The sequence below is a fragment of the Haliaeetus albicilla genome, chromosome 13 (genome assembly GCF_947461875.1).
Source record: "Haliaeetus albicilla chromosome 13, bHalAlb1.1, whole genome shotgun sequence".
Lineage (NCBI taxonomy): Eukaryota > Metazoa > Chordata > Aves > Accipitriformes > Accipitridae > Haliaeetus > Haliaeetus albicilla.
This window is the reverse complement of record NC_091495.1, coordinates 9,143,048-9,159,422: the sequence shown is the minus strand read 5'-3', so window position 1 is coordinate 9,159,422 and position 16,375 is coordinate 9,143,048. Positions and strand designations below refer to the sequence as shown.

Below are 16,375 nucleotides of genomic sequence, written 5' to 3'. Positions count from 1 at the left end.
ACGGGCTTCGTCACTTCCGGCGGGAGAAGCTATAAAGGCGTCGCTTGCGGTGAGGGGCGGCGGTCGCTCCCTCATGGCCGCCGGTCGGTCGGCGGCCCGGGCCGCTCTGCAGCCACGGCCCGAAGTCCGCCGGGAGGAGGCGGTGAGGTTGGAGCTCGGACGGGAGGTGGCTAGCGGGTGGTGCGCAGGGCTCTCCCGGCTGGCGGGGGCGCTCGGTGAAGCCCCGGGGGAAGCGCCCCGGAGGGGTGCTCGGTGGAGGCTGCCCTGCCTCTCAGAGTGCCGCTGGCCTCGGTGGGGCAGGGTGCCGGTGCTTCTCCTCTCGCAGCTGCTCCGGTGATTAGGCAGAGCCTTCCCGGGAGCTTTGTAGGAGTTAACTGTAAAAACTCTGGAGCTAGATGTCCGGCAGCAGCCGTAGAGATCGCTTCAGTCCCTTTTCTATGTATAACGATACAAACAAATCCAATAGTGCGACGTATACCGACACACTGGAGTACTGTGGTTTAAACCATCTGTTCTCATAGGGTGTTACTCTTTACGCTCCTCGCAAACACGCAGATTTTGCAGTGGGTCAAACTAGTCTTGGAATGAATTACAAAAGTGCTGTGTCAGCAGTTTTTCAGAGGAGACAGACTCAAGTTCACATTGTTGCAAGGACAATGCAGTGTCACTATGCCTCCCCCCCCCCCCCAGTCTATTTTATAGATTGTACTATAGCACCTAATGTGCTAGTAGAGAAATTCTAAAATGCTTGATTGGTGGACCGGCGCTGTTTTGTACAGAGGGCGTAGTGGCATAGCCAGAGCATGACTGCACCTTACATGCTGGCTTTTGTCCTTGGTTCCTGCTGCTGCAGTTTATTTGAAATTTCCTTAATATTCCCCTGTGTTAGCAGTTTCACAGTTCCTGTGAGCACAGAAAGTGGTTCCATCCGTAAGCATCTTTACACATCAGTAGAAGCTGGTATATGCCATGTGTTCTGCTCCCATTGAGGTAACTGTAAATGAGTGGAGAGATAAATTACAGCAGAATTAGAAAGGGGCTTATGCTGAGGAAATTTTTGAACATATATCAAGTTTCAGATGAAAATAAGGATATAGAGACATAGATGAAGATTACTAACAGTGGGTTCTGCTCTTGACTTTGTATTTCAATGATTACATGGAAAGACATATTAGGGCAGGCTTTGTGTTGTCTAAGTCGTTCTATGTTTTATCTTAATGTGTTTTGCAAATGCACATGCAGATTTTAATGTGAATAATGAATCCTGCAGAAGATAGAGGTGAGAATTATGTATAATTGGGGCCATGAAATTAGATTAATCTTGTACTTGCTACATGGTTCAAACCAGTCACAATCAATATGTGCAATGATTAAACTTACAATGGGTCAAAATGTGAAGGAGGCTCTAATTAAAGCAGGCTGAATCTGTCTTGTGTGCTCTTACTAGTCATGCGCTTGAGGAAGGAGAAGAAAGGTAGGCTACAGATGAAAGGATTAGAAGCATGCACTGTTCCTATATATGGAGCTTTAATCCAGTGTCATGATAGCATTATGGACTGGCTGATGATAGAATGAGGTAAGTTATAATCTTGCTAATTTATCTGTAAATGTTATGATAAGCTGACCTCACTAAGGGAAGAGCTGCCTTAGATCCTTTTCTGTGTGTGCACACGGAGAGACTGGGAACATTTTAGCAAGAGTTGCCTTGTTCGTATCTTTTGGTGTCCAGGATGTTCCTGCTTGCTGGAAATAGAGCCAGCCTTAAGCCAGTGAAGTCATATTGGTATTACCCTACTGTGAGGAAAGGATCTGTCAAGGGACTTTAAGTAAATTAGAGTTGTTAAATACCTTGTGTGATGAAAGGAGAAAGAAGTAACTTGAACACACTGTTGAAAATTGAATTTTGAAATTTTCTTCTGTATGGAAAACATAGCTTTTTGTATCTTGAAGTTCAGTGCTAGCTTAAACATGGTTTGAGTGGACCAAGAGTGTAGTTATTCGGAGGACTTAATCTTGTGGGAAGGGAGGAAGTGAGAACGGGTGCAGTGCAACTTGCAGTCTACTTTGCCATTCATAGTGTCAGTAGAGTGAGGAGAAAAAAGACCATGCTGGAAGAGCTTAGCCATTCAGTCTTTATGTAAGCAAGCAGCCAAGTTCAGGCACCCTCACTGACACCACAAGACTGAGAACCCGACATATGCCACTCTTCTGTCCACGCAGAACAGAAAGAAAAGCACAACTATGTGTTGTCCATTGTTGTCCATGGCATGCCTCAGTATGTGTCACATTGTTAGGGAAAGGGAGGCCCTAAGACTCTTTAATTTGTGAGGGACTTGGGTCACAAAATCTGAAGAAAACAAAGTATATAGGGGCTTCACTGGTGCAAGATAGTCCAGGCTCCTGAATTCAGCCTGAAGAGACCTCATCTGTTTTGGCTAGTTGCCAATTTTCGGTAGTCATATGTAATTTACTACTTGTTCTCTTTTGTGTTCAAGTGGACTGAACAGTTGAAGCCTGCTTTCCTAACCCCCACACCTATGGGAAAGCTGACTGAAACAGGCTCTCCAATTTTTTAGTTCATTTTGGGTGATCTTGTTCCCTGCTCTCTCCCCTACCCTAACACGCATATGTTCCACAGGAGGGGGAAGTGGTAGTGTCAGGTTCCTTAACTCTTGGGGCTGTTGGAAAGGCACCTGGACTTTGTTTCTCTCAAAATTTGGACCTGAAAAATTTCAAGTTCCAGCATTTCTGTTGTGCCCATGTATGACAAAGTGACCTAGGATGCCCAAAGCTTTCCAAGACTGAGGTGGCACAGACCCTGACAGAGGCATTTGAGATCATCAGAAAGGTGCTGGAAACTCCTCCCCCTGTTGCAGTTTCCTTGGGTTCTCCTCAGCTGAGTTGTCCTGAACCCCACTGTATTAATGCTTCACTGATCCTCAATGGATCCAATGATCCAGGAACCCCTATCTGAGATGTAAGAGGCCCAGCTGGCCTGTGTCCTGGCTCCTGTAAAACTCGGACAACCCAGCTCACCACCAATAGCAATCTTGGCCATCCCAAAACTGAGTGCAGATCAAAAAATTCAAAGATTCGCTTCTGAGAATCAAAACCGTCAACTTTATAATAAATGGGCTAATCCATCCAGGCAACTTCTTAGTCCGTTTGTATTTAATACAATAAACCCTTGTTGACTACATACAACAAGAAACATTGAGCAAGATCAGGTAAATGACTTAATGTGATTTTGGCCCTGAATATTATGATGATTTTTGGACTGTTGTGTTACGATTGGCAGTATATTAAGCACAATCGTGAAGAATGAATGCTCCCAAAGAACATGGAAAACAACTATCGAAGAAATGTGACTGTTTTGATGTTGTCTACTAAACACAGCAAAACAATCTGATCAAACATACCTAGAGATTCTGTATGTAATTTTGAAATTATTGAACACCATAATGTAAGAATTCAGTTCAGATTCTATAAAACAAAATTTCAAGCTCAGTTATCATCTTTCTTTGTTTTTCTCCAAGCTTGCTTTCTCAGCCTTCCAGGCCAAGTGAAGATGCCTTACTGCTTTAAGGCATAAGAGATTGTTTAACAGTGTTAGGAATACGACTGGCATAATAGTCATAATTTCTCAAAGTGGCAAGGACCCCAGCTGAATTCATGTGTTTCACTTCCTTGTTATACTGAAATGAATTTCCATGGATATCTGTTATCTTGCCTGCAAAAAAAAAAAAAAAAAAATTTCCAGCAAACAGGAGTTGAAGAGGTACTCTTATTTTATTAGTACAAGTGATATAACTAAAAAAAAAAGACAGTCTTTGGCTTACACATGCATGTCTTCAGATGTGAAATATCTTTGCTCCCAGTTTAAGTGCAAGTTTCTTATTGACTGAAATCAAAAAGCTAATGGTTCTATTTTCTTTCAGCAATACTTAAAACTCCTTGTGTTTCAGGAAAAGGAATACAACATCTCTCTCTTATGGATTAGTTAAAATGCTTCCCGAGTAGTTTTTACATTGGCCATTGACAAGAAGGAAAGAAAAATCCTCACTTCAAGTAAAAGCCAGGGTAAGTCTATACAACAAACTAACATAATACAGAAATACCCTAGCTGGTTTTAAGTGAGTTTCTAGAAGTCACTTGGCAAGAGCAACACAGATCTTTATGCAAGCTAATTTAACTACAAGATACCTACATAACAAGGAGGCTAAATACAGCACTGTGCTGCCCCAGATTGGTTGGGTTTTTGTGCCTGAGCTAACCTGTTTAAAGGTATCCCAGTTATCAACACTGGAGACTGCAGAGGAGTTAAAATAATGTCATTATGAAGCCTGTTACCCTTGCTTGACAGAATTTAGATCAAAACCCACGATTATAGCATATGGTGGTAAAAGGTCTATCAACCTTTCTGAACAGCAGAAAAAGTATAATAAATAATACTTCAAATTCTTGTCAGTGAGGCTTTTCATAACTTCTCTAACCCCTTACCCTCTAGAAAGGTGAAGTGGCTTATGTTGGCTGGAGACCGCCAATTTTACTAAATAACACGAATGACTCAATTTTGGAGTTTGTACATCTGAGAAACAACTGCATGATTTGGCCTATTTTTGTTGTTTAAAGAATCCAGTATCCACATATTACATAATATGTTACTAATAATAAACTACTATATCCAGTTAGTAGGACAGTGTGATTTTACTATGAAGTAGAAGTCAACAGAAAAAAAACATTTGTTTTGAAAATACTAAAATTAATATACCCAAAATGTTGGAATTTGGCTTCTTAAATTATTGACAGTTATTGACTATATTAATCCAGGGCAAAACAGATCATATCATGCTTTCCAGAGCATAATTTGATGCCCCTTTGGAGTTACTGTTGATTTCAAAGGGCTCAAAGCTCCTAGTGAATCGTGACTATATAAAAATACATACATACTGTCGTTTTTCTTTCCAAAGACATGTTTGGAAATTCTATTTTTCTATGAAAAGTATAAATAACTTTAAATTGATGCAGTTTCACTTATCCTGGAATTTTGAATGCTATTAGCTTACCTCCCACAGCATGCAGAATAGCTTCGGGTGCACATGTATCCCACTTCTTGCACCCAGGACTGGCAAATACATAAGCAGATGCCTTGCCTTCTATAAGTTGAATGACCTGTTATGAATAGTGAGTGGCAATCATTGCAAAGGATGTAGGCATTAAGAAATGGGTAAAAATAACACCAGGAAACAGGGATTAGATCAGTTTATTCTATGTACTTATGGTCAAAAAAGGAACATGAGCCATTTCCTTTCCAATATTACAAGAAATTGTATTAAGATTTAGAAAGCTATACTGTATTACCATTCTGCATGATCTATTTTTGATTGTTATAAATACAATATAGGATGAAAATCTGCTTTTAGTTTAAGAAGCAAGAATTCCCATCTTGTGCAAGTACTAAGAAAATAAAGTGGAAACTGTCTCCATATTGTCTTGGTGCCATTTTGGGCTGTGTTGGAGAAGAGATTGGAGGGTCTGTGTTTGACAACCATGACAAAACTAAGCTTTCAAAACTGCAGCAAATGAGTATTCCCTGTATGCAGAGAAGGTCTGCAAAGGTAATATCATTGTGTGCTTCTCCTATATTTATCCTTTGGTATGTGCTGCTAGATAGTGGGAACAAAAACTGTTAACGTGAACAGGAGGAAATGTCTAATAATTATGATGAAATTGTATTCCCATTTAGTCATTCTGGTCTTGTAACTTTTTATTTTCTCCCCTAGAAACAGAATACTAGGGAGGATGGACCTCAGCCATGACCAGCGTGGCCATTGTTACAAATGTACCTGTACCAAATTCTTGACTGTCTACCTCATAGCAGTCTGCTAGGAAGCGAACTTGTGCTGGGGAAGGAGGAGGAAGTCTCCTGTACATTCATGCAAGTAAGCAAATGATTTCTTTAAAGATTCTTTTTCTTTTTCCAAAGGTACCACCTCCCAATAAAAAACAAAAGATTTGGAGTTTTCATACCTTGTTTCCTGCTCCTCCAACTCTGATGACGCTGTCTGGGTTCAAGGCACTGATGCACTCATTTACCAGGGTACTGCTGTGAGAGCGGGTGGTAATGATGATGTGTTTCCCAGCAGGTGCTTCTGTGAGCTGAAATCCAAAGGCACCTATGCCCAGGACTCCCCAGATTGTCCTGCCCAACACAGCATCAGCTCCTGCCTATGAAAAAGGTACGCAGGTCCAGGTGATGGTTAATCATAGTGATCAGCATTTAAAGCACAAATGGAAAGGAGTACCTAGACATCTTTGCATATCAGGGAGTATAATGTTAATACTGGCTTATACATTCAAACAATGGCACTTAAAAAGAACTACTCTAGAGCCCGCAGTGAGAAATTGGCTCTTTCCCTCTAAGGCAGTGATGTCATTTACCCTTTTCTTATCTGTGACATTGTGCTGGTGCATTACATCCTGCCTCCAATGACTGACAATTCATATTTCTGTACTTCAGGCACAATCTGTAACTGAAAATATCTTGTCATTTTAAATATTTTGTCATACGTATCATATAAAACATACAGAATCAGCTGATGATATGCATTACATAAACTCAAGAGCTTTTTCTTTAAATTCTACTAAGTTTAATCAGGCTGCACCATGAGCTTTTTTCCCCCCTCACAGATAATACTGAAATAATCTCCAAACATGTAAGTGCCTGTAGGTTGGCCATCCTGGACTTACACCTGAAACCTGGCCTGATATATTCTAACCCAGCTGTCAGTGACAGGTATGCCTAGTTTGTTTAGGGCTGCAGATTTATGGCAGTTACCACACATCACAAATGCATATATTGCATGGATTTACTAAAGAATTTCTAGCAGAGACTGCAAAACCACCTATCTGTGCTTGGTTTACAGTATGTACTTCATATGTACTGTAGTAATATCTACAGTATGTATGTAATATATACTGTATTAGTGTATTACACAAGCTTCAGGATTCAGTATGGTTGTTAGTAGGTCCCTGAGATTCAGTTCCTGGAAACCAACATTCAAAATTGTATATATTTAATAAAAACACCACCACCTTATATTACAACATTAACTCTATTACACACTGGTTTTCATTTGAAAGTGTGCTAACTAGAAATGGCTTAGAAGTGACAGTTAGAAATCACCTAATGCTTTTAAACAAATCAATGCATTTAATACCTCATAGTTGTAATATGGCTGGTTAATAACTCCTGCTATTGCTTTGCCTCCATAAGCAATTCCAATAAGAACCGTTACGTGGTCAAGGAGACCTGTACAGAAATAATATGAATGTAGTTATGCTTGAAAAAGAGAAAGTTTATATATAAAAAAATAAACCTTCAATAAAAGTCCACAAATTGATATGCAGGGTGGTATCTTAAAAATGCAGATACTAATCAGGTGTAATAGGTTGGCTGATAATTTTTTTTTGTCATTTAGCCTTGAGGTCTACCAAAAAAAAGCCCCGGTTAGAATTCTCTTAATATAACTATGTTAGAATTAACACATTATGAGAAAGAAATTTAAAGATACAACTAAATAGCAGTGTATGATGTCATTCTTCTATAATTGTGGTGTGAATTCTTTAAAGGTATTCAAAACTACCAATTTGTTGACAGTTGTACATCTCTTTCTGTGACAAGGGGGAAAAAATCTGCCTAAGAGATTTTACATTAATCAACTAAAAGATGCAGCAGGAGGCTGAAGTGAGGTTTCAGCATGTTGTTTGGAGGTTTTTGTTTGGGAATTGTTTTCCTTCATTTTAGGGTCTATTTCTATGGACATAAATTAGGCTTCGCTGAAAACAGTGTCTTCCCATAACTGAAGAATTATGATTTAGGGGAAGATGTTTTATTTTGAAAGGGCTACAAATACAGTTGTGATATTTGGGGTTTTTGAAGAGGAAGATGTAAATATAATTGAGCATATTCCTGTGCAAATGGGAGATTTAGTCCCTCAATTCAAAGTACATGCAAAATTGTAAGTTTGACTAAAACTTAAGACAACCTGACAGTAATCAAAGGCAGCCCTTTGCTCCCTGAAATGATAAAAACTGGTGGGTACTCAGTAGCCCATCAGGAATATTCAATACTGGTTAGAACTGAATGGAATGATTAAAAAATGCCATAGAACTCAAAGTACATAACATCAGCCTTATGAAACAACATTGTATGTAACTTCTATCATAAAACTATCTACATGTACATGCTACTTTATTACACTGCTATAATTAAAAAAAAAAAAATTAAAAGAGAAGCCAACCTTCAGTGTACTCTTTGGTTCCATCCAAGGGATCAACCCATATTACAAGCTTTAAAAATAAAAGAATAAGGAAAATTAACAAATACAAATCATGTAAATTACCATGCAATTATATATTTTACTTTAGTGCTTTTATTTCCTTATGGCAGTAAGGAAATAAAGAGATTCAAATTTTTAACATTATGATATGACTGAAGCCTACAATAGTATTTTACACAAAAAAGCTTAAAAACTGACTGGAACTTCTTAGCAAATACCTTAATAGAGGTATGAAGGCTTAAACTGAATATGTAAATGATACTACTTTCTTATATCTGAAGTAAATTCCTTCCAAATTAATTTGAATCACAAGTTGTTAGAAGCAAATTTCCATTTCCCATTATTGCACACAAGGATATGCAGCATTTCCAGCTCTGGAGGTGTGATTCTCATGACTACATTTCAGTTTTCAAACCAAAAAGAAAAATTGGCCACGTTGAAATAACATTTTTTCTTAATACATTCTTAGCTAAAATCAGTAATACAGATAGTGTAAAATATGAAGACATACGTGTAACATTACCACATTACCTCTTCCTCTTTAATTCCTGTGTACTGAGCAGGACAAGTTCTCTTCAGTATTTCTTCACAGTGGCCATCTTCAATTAATTCCTCAGTTACCTCATCAGTGGTTAGTTCCTAACAAAAGGATTCTCAGAATTATTAGAAAAAGGTGTTGGACTCACCTCAATTTGCCTTAGAACTGTGGATTTGCTTGCAGCTTACTTGACAAAGGTAATGCAATGGAAAGATGAAATGGGATGGAAATACTTAAAAAAAAAACAACAAAACAAAAAACAACAAAAAAACCCCAGATGATTTCCTAAAACCTGCCAAAGCAAATTCCACTGCAAGTTACAGATAGTTAAATTGTTAGTATGAAATAAACTAGGAACTTACTTCTTCTCCTATGATTGTCACCTTGGGAAACTTCCGTGCCAGGGAAGCACAAATGCTCATTTGTACCAATCGGTCAGCTTTGGTCTGCAAGTCATTGGCTCCTGTCTGTCAAGGGATGGATAGGAATTTGTGTATTTCAAAACAACAGCAACAACCCCCCTCCCAAACAGTGCAATAGCCCATATGTCACTCTGAATATCTACCTTGTAATGAAAGAGAAGTCTAATTTGGTAAATCATCAATCTCACAAGTGATCTCGAGAGAGGCAGGCTAAAAACTGAAAGTAGAGATTTACCTATACACCCCAGAGCTAATATAGACTAGTATGATATTAGAACAGTATTTACTTGCTGTATTCTTCTCATGCAGTGGTGCAACTGTACTGAATATGCATTTGTGCAAATACTACACTATGTAGAGAATAAATTATTACAAGTATGAACCCAGATATAAAACAAGAAGAGGGAAAAGCAAAAATAAAGATGTTAACAGGAAAAAATAAGTATTTTAAGGCTCACTGGAGAGACGTGGCAAATTAGAAAAGAGGAGAAATATAGGGAAGGTGTTAGTAAAAAGTGATTTAAAGGTCCAATTAATCTAGCTTGTTGAAAACAAAATAATGGAAACAATTATGTTGTATAAACTTCTAAGTAGTGAATAGTTCCTTAGTCTACCAGAGAAAGACCAAGGAGGGCCAGAAGATAACCTGTGAAATTGAACTGGACAGTAACATCCATACATCTTTTTCCAGAAAAAATACTAGAGAGGAAACAGTGGATTTGTTGTCTCAAGATGACATGGAACAATGACTGAAAGCCTTCTCAAAAGATGCAGTGTAGCCAAACATATGTTGCCAGATGGGTTACGTTAATTTCTTCTTAAACATTAACAACCTGCTATGTAGTGGAAGTGGGTAATTTACTGATACTTTCTCACCTTAATCTTTGTGTGGAATCCATGAGTGGAGGAGCCCTTTAGGTCTGGAGACAGAATCCCCAGTAAGAAATACTTCTGTTAACACTGGAATTAAGCAAGCCAGTTCATCCAAAGATTTGCATCTTAGTTGAGTCAAACAAAAATTTTATTTTTATCTGCTTGTATCTTATTTGGTGACATGAAAATTGTTTTATCCAGCTACAGAAATTGGCCATAGGGATGGAATATTCCATTTAGAATCACGTTATGCATTAATTTTTGCATGCTTAAAACCTAGTCTGTCCCTTATCCAATTGCCTATTTTTATGAAACTTGATATTTTTCTTTGAAATTTCCCTCTCATCCCCTAATAAATTTGGTTGAATTTGGCACTGAGTTTAGACTCAGAAAGATCAAATTATTGCAGAGAATCTCCTTTGTTCCAGGACACCAACCTAATAAAACAGTATAAAGTAGTTCTTCAAAACAGTCATCAATAATGTAAGAATGGTTGGACAAAATGTCTACCTATCAATTGGGGTGGGGCGGGGGTGTGTGTAAAAATGCTACAAGGAGAAGCAATATAAATGGAGAGCTTAGAGTTGACTGGGGGAAAGAAAATTCTGGACATCAGGAGAGGAAAGGAAGGAGATAGCTAAAAATTCAACTGTCCTTGAACTATTTTTCCTCATCTGCATAAATGGATGGGAGGTCAATGTGTTGAGGGAAAAGGTGGAAAAATGTCTTCCTAGCTTTTCTAAAGCTTTCAGTAATGCCAGTTGGAATTGGTCTTGATGTCTGCTGATGGCTGAAAGAGGATGAATGATGAGGAGCAGCACTTTCTGTTCTTGTGCATCTCTTCCCTCCAGACCATAAAGCAGAGGCACATACTCTCTCTTGCTTTGTTCCTCTTTCTTGATCAGCCATCTTTGACAAGAAGCTTGCAGGAATTCTGAGATCACTAGTCCCTCAAACAGGAAGCTCTTCTGTTCGTCATTGTTTTCAATCTAATTTTGTGTGTTTATAGTATTCATTTTAAAAAAAAAGTTATGTATAACCAGTCTTATTTAGAACCAATATCACCTGTTACTTTTGTTATACTGTATTTACAATTATTTACTTAATTGTTTACAGAGCTTAAAATGTGTTCATTTGCTGGTTTACTTATATTAGAAAATGATTGAGCAATGCATTTCTGATTTACTGGGAAATAATACTAACACCTGTGCATTTTTTTGAAGTGAAACTGAATTAAACACATAAAAGCCAGCATTTAGTTTAATTAAAATTACCTTAACCTTGCTGGACTCTTAAAAAATAAGCTTAATGAAACTTGGGTTTTGCATTTAAAATTAACTGGTTAATCAAACAAAGTACAGACAGTGCTTCCTTTGTACCTCTGGATGCAAGTATTTTAAGGCTTTCTTGTAGCAAAACTGCATTAGTTTTTCCAAGAACCTAAAAGCAGGTTATGTGGGAGAGTATATTCTACTTAAATGTGCCTGAGAATCCTGCTATGTGTCTAAGTACCTTTGAAAACACAGATCATTACTTTCCAGGTTTTTTTAATTCTCTCTACCATACACCTGATTTTAATTGCTTAAGAAAAAAGGGAATAAGAAAAACTTGCAAATGTTTTCATAGTGGGGAATGTAACTGACCAAATGGGGAAAAAAATCTCTTTGCATCTACTGTCTGAACTGGCAGTAAAAGTCATAAAGGATCATGCTTTTCTTCACAACTGGCTGAAATGCTTACTATCAGAAAAATGTACATATCAGCAATTACTTCAATGTAAAGACCAAAAATAATATAGATACTTAATGCAGTCCATAATATTGTGACATACCTGTAAAGCCAGAATTAACTTCAAAAGTTAATTACACCTATTCTAGTACTGTAGTCAAAACAAAGATCCTGGATCATCAGTGCAGCTTTCTAACTCGCAGCAAATTATGAACTTCATGCAGATGATTGTAATTTCATTTCTGCTTTCTATTTAGAATTAAATTTGAAGCTCCAAATTTATTTTGAAAACTGTGATTTACAATAAAATCTAAGGTTCTTTTTTGTTTTAAGAAACTAAATACTGATTTATCCTAATCCAAAATTCATCAAGAGTACAGTACTTTAAACTGTACTACAGATCTTAGAACATAGGTATGGAAATTAATGGGAAAGATACATTACTATGAATTCTGACATGCTATCCAAAGCTTGTGTTTTGTGAGGGGAATCAGGACAAAATTATGGTGTGTGTTTCTTTTAAGAGTCTGAATATTCTTTAGAAATACTGGTGAAAAGACACTTCTCCAGTGCTCTTTTAATCCTTTAATAAGGAATATTGTATCAGAGAGGTGAGGACTGTATTTCCTTCCGCAGTTGCTGATCTTCAAAAATACCACTTTGACCTTATCTAACTCAGCATTAGCAAGAGAAGTTAAATTGGAACAAAGCAAAAGTAATACCTTCTCCACTATCGCCAGATCTCCTGCAGCCATTACATTCCTAACAATTGTTGCAGCTTTTTCTGCAACCGAATATGCAGAGGCGACCACACGCATGAGTAGAGCTGGAGAAGCCATACTGAATGCTGAAAAGAAACAAAAAGCAAACTTGTACATTTCTTTCTTCAAGAGAAGACAAGAAGGCAAATATATTACATAACATTCTAAACAGATTCAGTTTAGAATCACTACTGCCAGTGAGTAGTAATGAAGTGAGCTTTGACTTTTTTAAGAATACAATTAACAAACATATATATATAAAGCTATTTTAGACAAGCTTTTTGAAATATCCATGCTCTGTCTGACAGTGAACCTAGTAGTCCTCACTAAAATAAAAATCTGGCATTAAACAAGAACAACAGCAGCAGAAACTCTTCATAAAAGTTAAGAAAAAGTGTATTCTACATAGTACTCATTTTTGTACATTTTGAACATAAGTTCATTTTTTCAGAACTGAACCTATGGAGTTGGTTTGTGTCCAGACTCAAGTACAAGGCTACCAGACAGGATAACAAGAGCAACTTTACCTACTATTTTTGTTTAAATGTAAAGTAGGCTTTTGTAGATGGCCTAGTTGTGGACCCGAAATAGGCTAATAATATGCAGATACTGCAAACACTGCACTTGTATGTGAAAGTCTGTTCATCTAAATTTTATCATCCTTTCTGTATTTCTTTAACTTCTTTTGATTTCTTTAAAGAAATCCGTTACATCTTCCTTCCTCCCCTCAACACTGCATGTCCTGTCATTCTTCCTATTGCGTTGTCTCCTGTCTGTTTGGCAGCACACATCAGCACAATTCACTATGCCTTCAGTTCCCAAATGGAAGAATAACTATCACTTTTGCAAAAGGCTAGCAATCATCCATTCCTCCCAGCTTTTCTCTACCTCAGGAAAAAGAAGCATTGATAACTATACTGTATTTCTCAAAATGGAGAGCTAATTGCTTTTTATGTTTTCCTGACAGTTTTTTCTATCTGTGCAGATTACATGCTTTTGGGTTGGGCTCACATGTATGATACATTTCCAAGTAAACACCTGAGCACAGAGCTAGAAAAAAATACAGAGGAACTCATTGACAGCACATAGAAGATGATGTATTAGGCTTCCCTCATAATCAATATTTGCAGCAATTGCACCAGGTACTGTGTACGTGGCAATAGGTCGTTATACCGTATCTTTCCTTTCTTGCTTGAGAAATCTACTTGGTAAAGTACAATATAATGAGGTGATAAGGCTAGCTACTGTAGATTATATTGATGTGACCTCAAGTTCACATCTGTTTTGTGGCAAAGGCAAACAGCAATGTTAGAGGTATCAAAATCTGAAATTTAGCTGGTTTAAGAACCTTTTCAGCATTTTAGAAACACTGTACGCGTATCTCAAAAGTCAGAAGATCTCTGAAGCTAAAAGTGGAGTGATTGTGTAAGTACATTCAAAAAGCACAGCTGCTACTGTTAATTATTATTTACTGCTTGTGGATGGGAGCAAAGTGCTCTGGAGTCCTGTAAAATAGCCAAGGTCCGTACCCAAAGCACACGTGCGGGCTACGTTGGAGTGTTAACAATGGTTACAGAGGAAATTTTGGAAACACTACCTGTGGCAAAAAGCAGCTCTCAAACAACTGAAAGTTGTAGAGCAAATATGGGTCATAACACATAGGAAGACAGATACTGTTTTAAGTATATACCATCATGTGAAACAAGTTAACAGGAAGGAAAATTGAATGTAGTTCATTCCATACTGAAAATATCTGGAATATGAGCACTTTTGAGAGAGAGGGTAAAAAAATTAGCATATTAGATGGGAAATTTGGGTTAAAGAATTGAGCTCAGAAGATGATGATAATTAAGATTTTATGCTCAGCTTCTCATTCCTCATTTGATCTTTTACTGCACATTTTTTTTCCTGCTTCGTAAAATAAGGTTAAAACTCACTTGATTGTTTTAAAGGCTTGATTTATTAAATGTTTGCATAAAGTTTCAAAAGACTCAGAAAACAACACAGAAACACCATCTTATATTCTTGAAGCTTGACCCAGGGTGTTTCTTGGGCACGTTTTTCTTGGACATTCTTAAGGCAAACAAGTGTACTTTCTTTCTGTAGTGAACGTATACCTGACATCTCTAAGCAAACCTTAAAATCAAAATACTCTTATGAAAAACAAGATTTATTAGGAGAAACTGAAATGGGAGGTTCAACACCCCCTCCTCCCCAATATAGAATAACTAATAACGTGCAAATTATGTTATTACTGCAAAAGGTGCCTTAAATTTTTACAGGGCTGCATCCTCCCATGTGGCACGTTCTCTGGTGTGTTGGCCCTTTATGGTTAGGTAAGCGTGTGTGCTAATTGGCCCTAAGTTTCTCATCTCTATAACTTTTTGATCTAAAGTTAACTATTTTGTAAGTTTATAGCACATTCTTTCTGATGAGGGCAACGTCTAATGTATACTTCCACAATACATTTAAGAATATACTGCTTGCTTTGGACAAACAAGTTTGACTTACAAAACTGTACAGTTTACAAAGACTGCACAGCAACTATCCCTCAATTTCAATTTGCATATTATTTTCAGAACATACCTCATCCTCCAGAGACCATCCATCCTTTCTCCTAGCCTAGCAACCAAATTGTTGAATGGCCTCAACTTGCAAATCAGCCTGCTTTGATACCTACTGAAATAAATGAGTTCTCCAGTTCTTCTCACCCATTTTAACTTTGAAATATTTAAATATTACAGGATGGCTGCAATTACTTTATCACAACAAGTATGAAGGATCTGTTGATGTTGCTACCTCAGTGTCTCTTCTGCAAACACCCGCTTTTCAAATGTGTAACTTCACCCGATGAAAGGAGAAAATGGACATCACGCGCAGCGTGCCTTTAAATGCAAGCGCTAAACTATGACTTCTTCCTCTGCGCTCTCCACAGCCCAAGTGACCAGAGCTCCCTATTTCTTCACGATAAACTTCGGCTCGCATTTAGCGAAAGGTGAACTTTTCGTTCTGCGTAACGTAAGGCAACGGTATTTACCCCGCAGAAGCGGGCCAGGCCTGGGCGGGGGAACGGCTGCGTCGCGCTGCGGTTCACCTGCGGGCTTCCAGCGGGAAAGGGCTGCGCTGCCTCATTTCACCAACGTGCTTTGAGGCCTCCTGAGTTTGTATTAAAAAAACACAACCCAACCCCCCCCAGCCTGTTCCTGATTCTCTTGTAATTGGGACTCCCGGTGGTAAACTGCCCGCGGAGCAGTCCGGACCGGCCGGAGTTACCGCACACCGCGCTCTCCGTGCGTTGAGTTGAGCATCGTCGCGAACCGTCGGGGGTCGCCGCTGACCGGGAAAGCCGCGAACTCACCGTCCCCGGCCTCGCTCTTCCCTTGGCCTCGGCGCTCTCCCGTGCGCTCCGCCGCCGACCGACGTCCTCTCCCTCCTCTCCCTCCTCTCCCTCTCCGCCCGTCGCCGCGCTCCCAGCTCGCCGGCAGCCCCTCCTGTCGGTCCCCGCGCCGAACGCTGAGGTGACCGAGGTTACCTGCCCGCCCCTGCGGCCTGCGCGCCGCCCGCTTCAGGAAGAACTCGTCCCCATCGCGTCAGGCCCTCGCCTTTACCAGAGCAGCTCGAAACGCCCCGAATCCTTCTGGCTCGCGGGCGGGCTGAAGCGCTCCCCCGGCCGCTCGGGAGGCCTCCGCGGCGGGGAGAAGAACGCGTTGC

At 39.0% G+C, this 16,375-nt stretch overlaps 1 protein-coding gene and 1 long non-coding RNA gene across 15 annotated transcripts; one reads left to right on the top strand and one right to left on the bottom strand.

The window, feature by feature from the left end:
* Positions 1-22: 22 nt before the first annotated feature.
* On the top strand, positions 23-15,852 carry LOC104321401 (uncharacterized). Of its 13 annotated transcripts, none has more exons than XR_011327426.1 (6): positions 23-142; positions 3,966-4,080; positions 5,784-5,942; positions 6,144-6,239; positions 13,650-13,806; positions 15,409-15,852. It is a non-coding gene; the product is annotated as an uncharacterized lncRNA (long non-coding RNA). The 13 variants fall into 13 exon arrangements; XR_011327430.1 differs by having other exon boundaries at positions 63-166; XR_011327423.1 differs by having other exon boundaries at positions 63-166; positions 3,939-4,080.
* Positions 3,144-16,205, bottom strand: BPNT1 (3'(2'), 5'-bisphosphate nucleotidase 1). Of its 2 annotated transcripts, XM_069800102.1 has the most exons (10): positions 16,119-16,205; positions 16,023-16,062; positions 12,626-12,750; positions 9,243-9,347; positions 8,874-8,981; positions 8,304-8,352; positions 7,221-7,312; positions 6,031-6,228; positions 5,067-5,172; positions 3,144-3,730 (listed from the first exon to the last, which is right to left on the bottom strand). In XM_069800102.1, the coding sequence occupies exons 3-10, from the start codon at positions 12,740-12,742 to the stop codon at positions 3,582-3,584; spliced, it is 924 nt and encodes a 307-aa protein (XP_069656203.1). In that variant the 5' UTR covers positions 12,743-12,750; positions 16,023-16,062; positions 16,119-16,205; the 3' UTR covers positions 3,144-3,581. The 2 variants fall into 2 exon arrangements, with proteins under 2 accessions (XP_069656203.1, XP_069656202.1); XM_069800101.1 differs by having other exon boundaries at positions 16,023-16,160.
* Positions 16,206-16,375: the final 170 nt, after the last annotated feature.

Coding starts and splice junctions, on each gene's coding strand:
- BPNT1 (XM_069800102.1), bottom strand. CDS start 12,742: ATGGCTTCTCCAGCTCTACTCATGCGTGTGGTCGCCTCTGCATATTCG. Junction 8,982..9,242: donor TGACAATCATAGGAGAAGAA/GTAAGTTCCTAG, acceptor TCCTTTTGTTAG/GAACTAACCACTGATGAGGT. Junction 3,731..5,066: donor TATTCTGCATGCTGTGGGAG/GTAAGCTAATAG, acceptor TTTTTTTTGCAG/GCAAGATAACAGATATCCAT.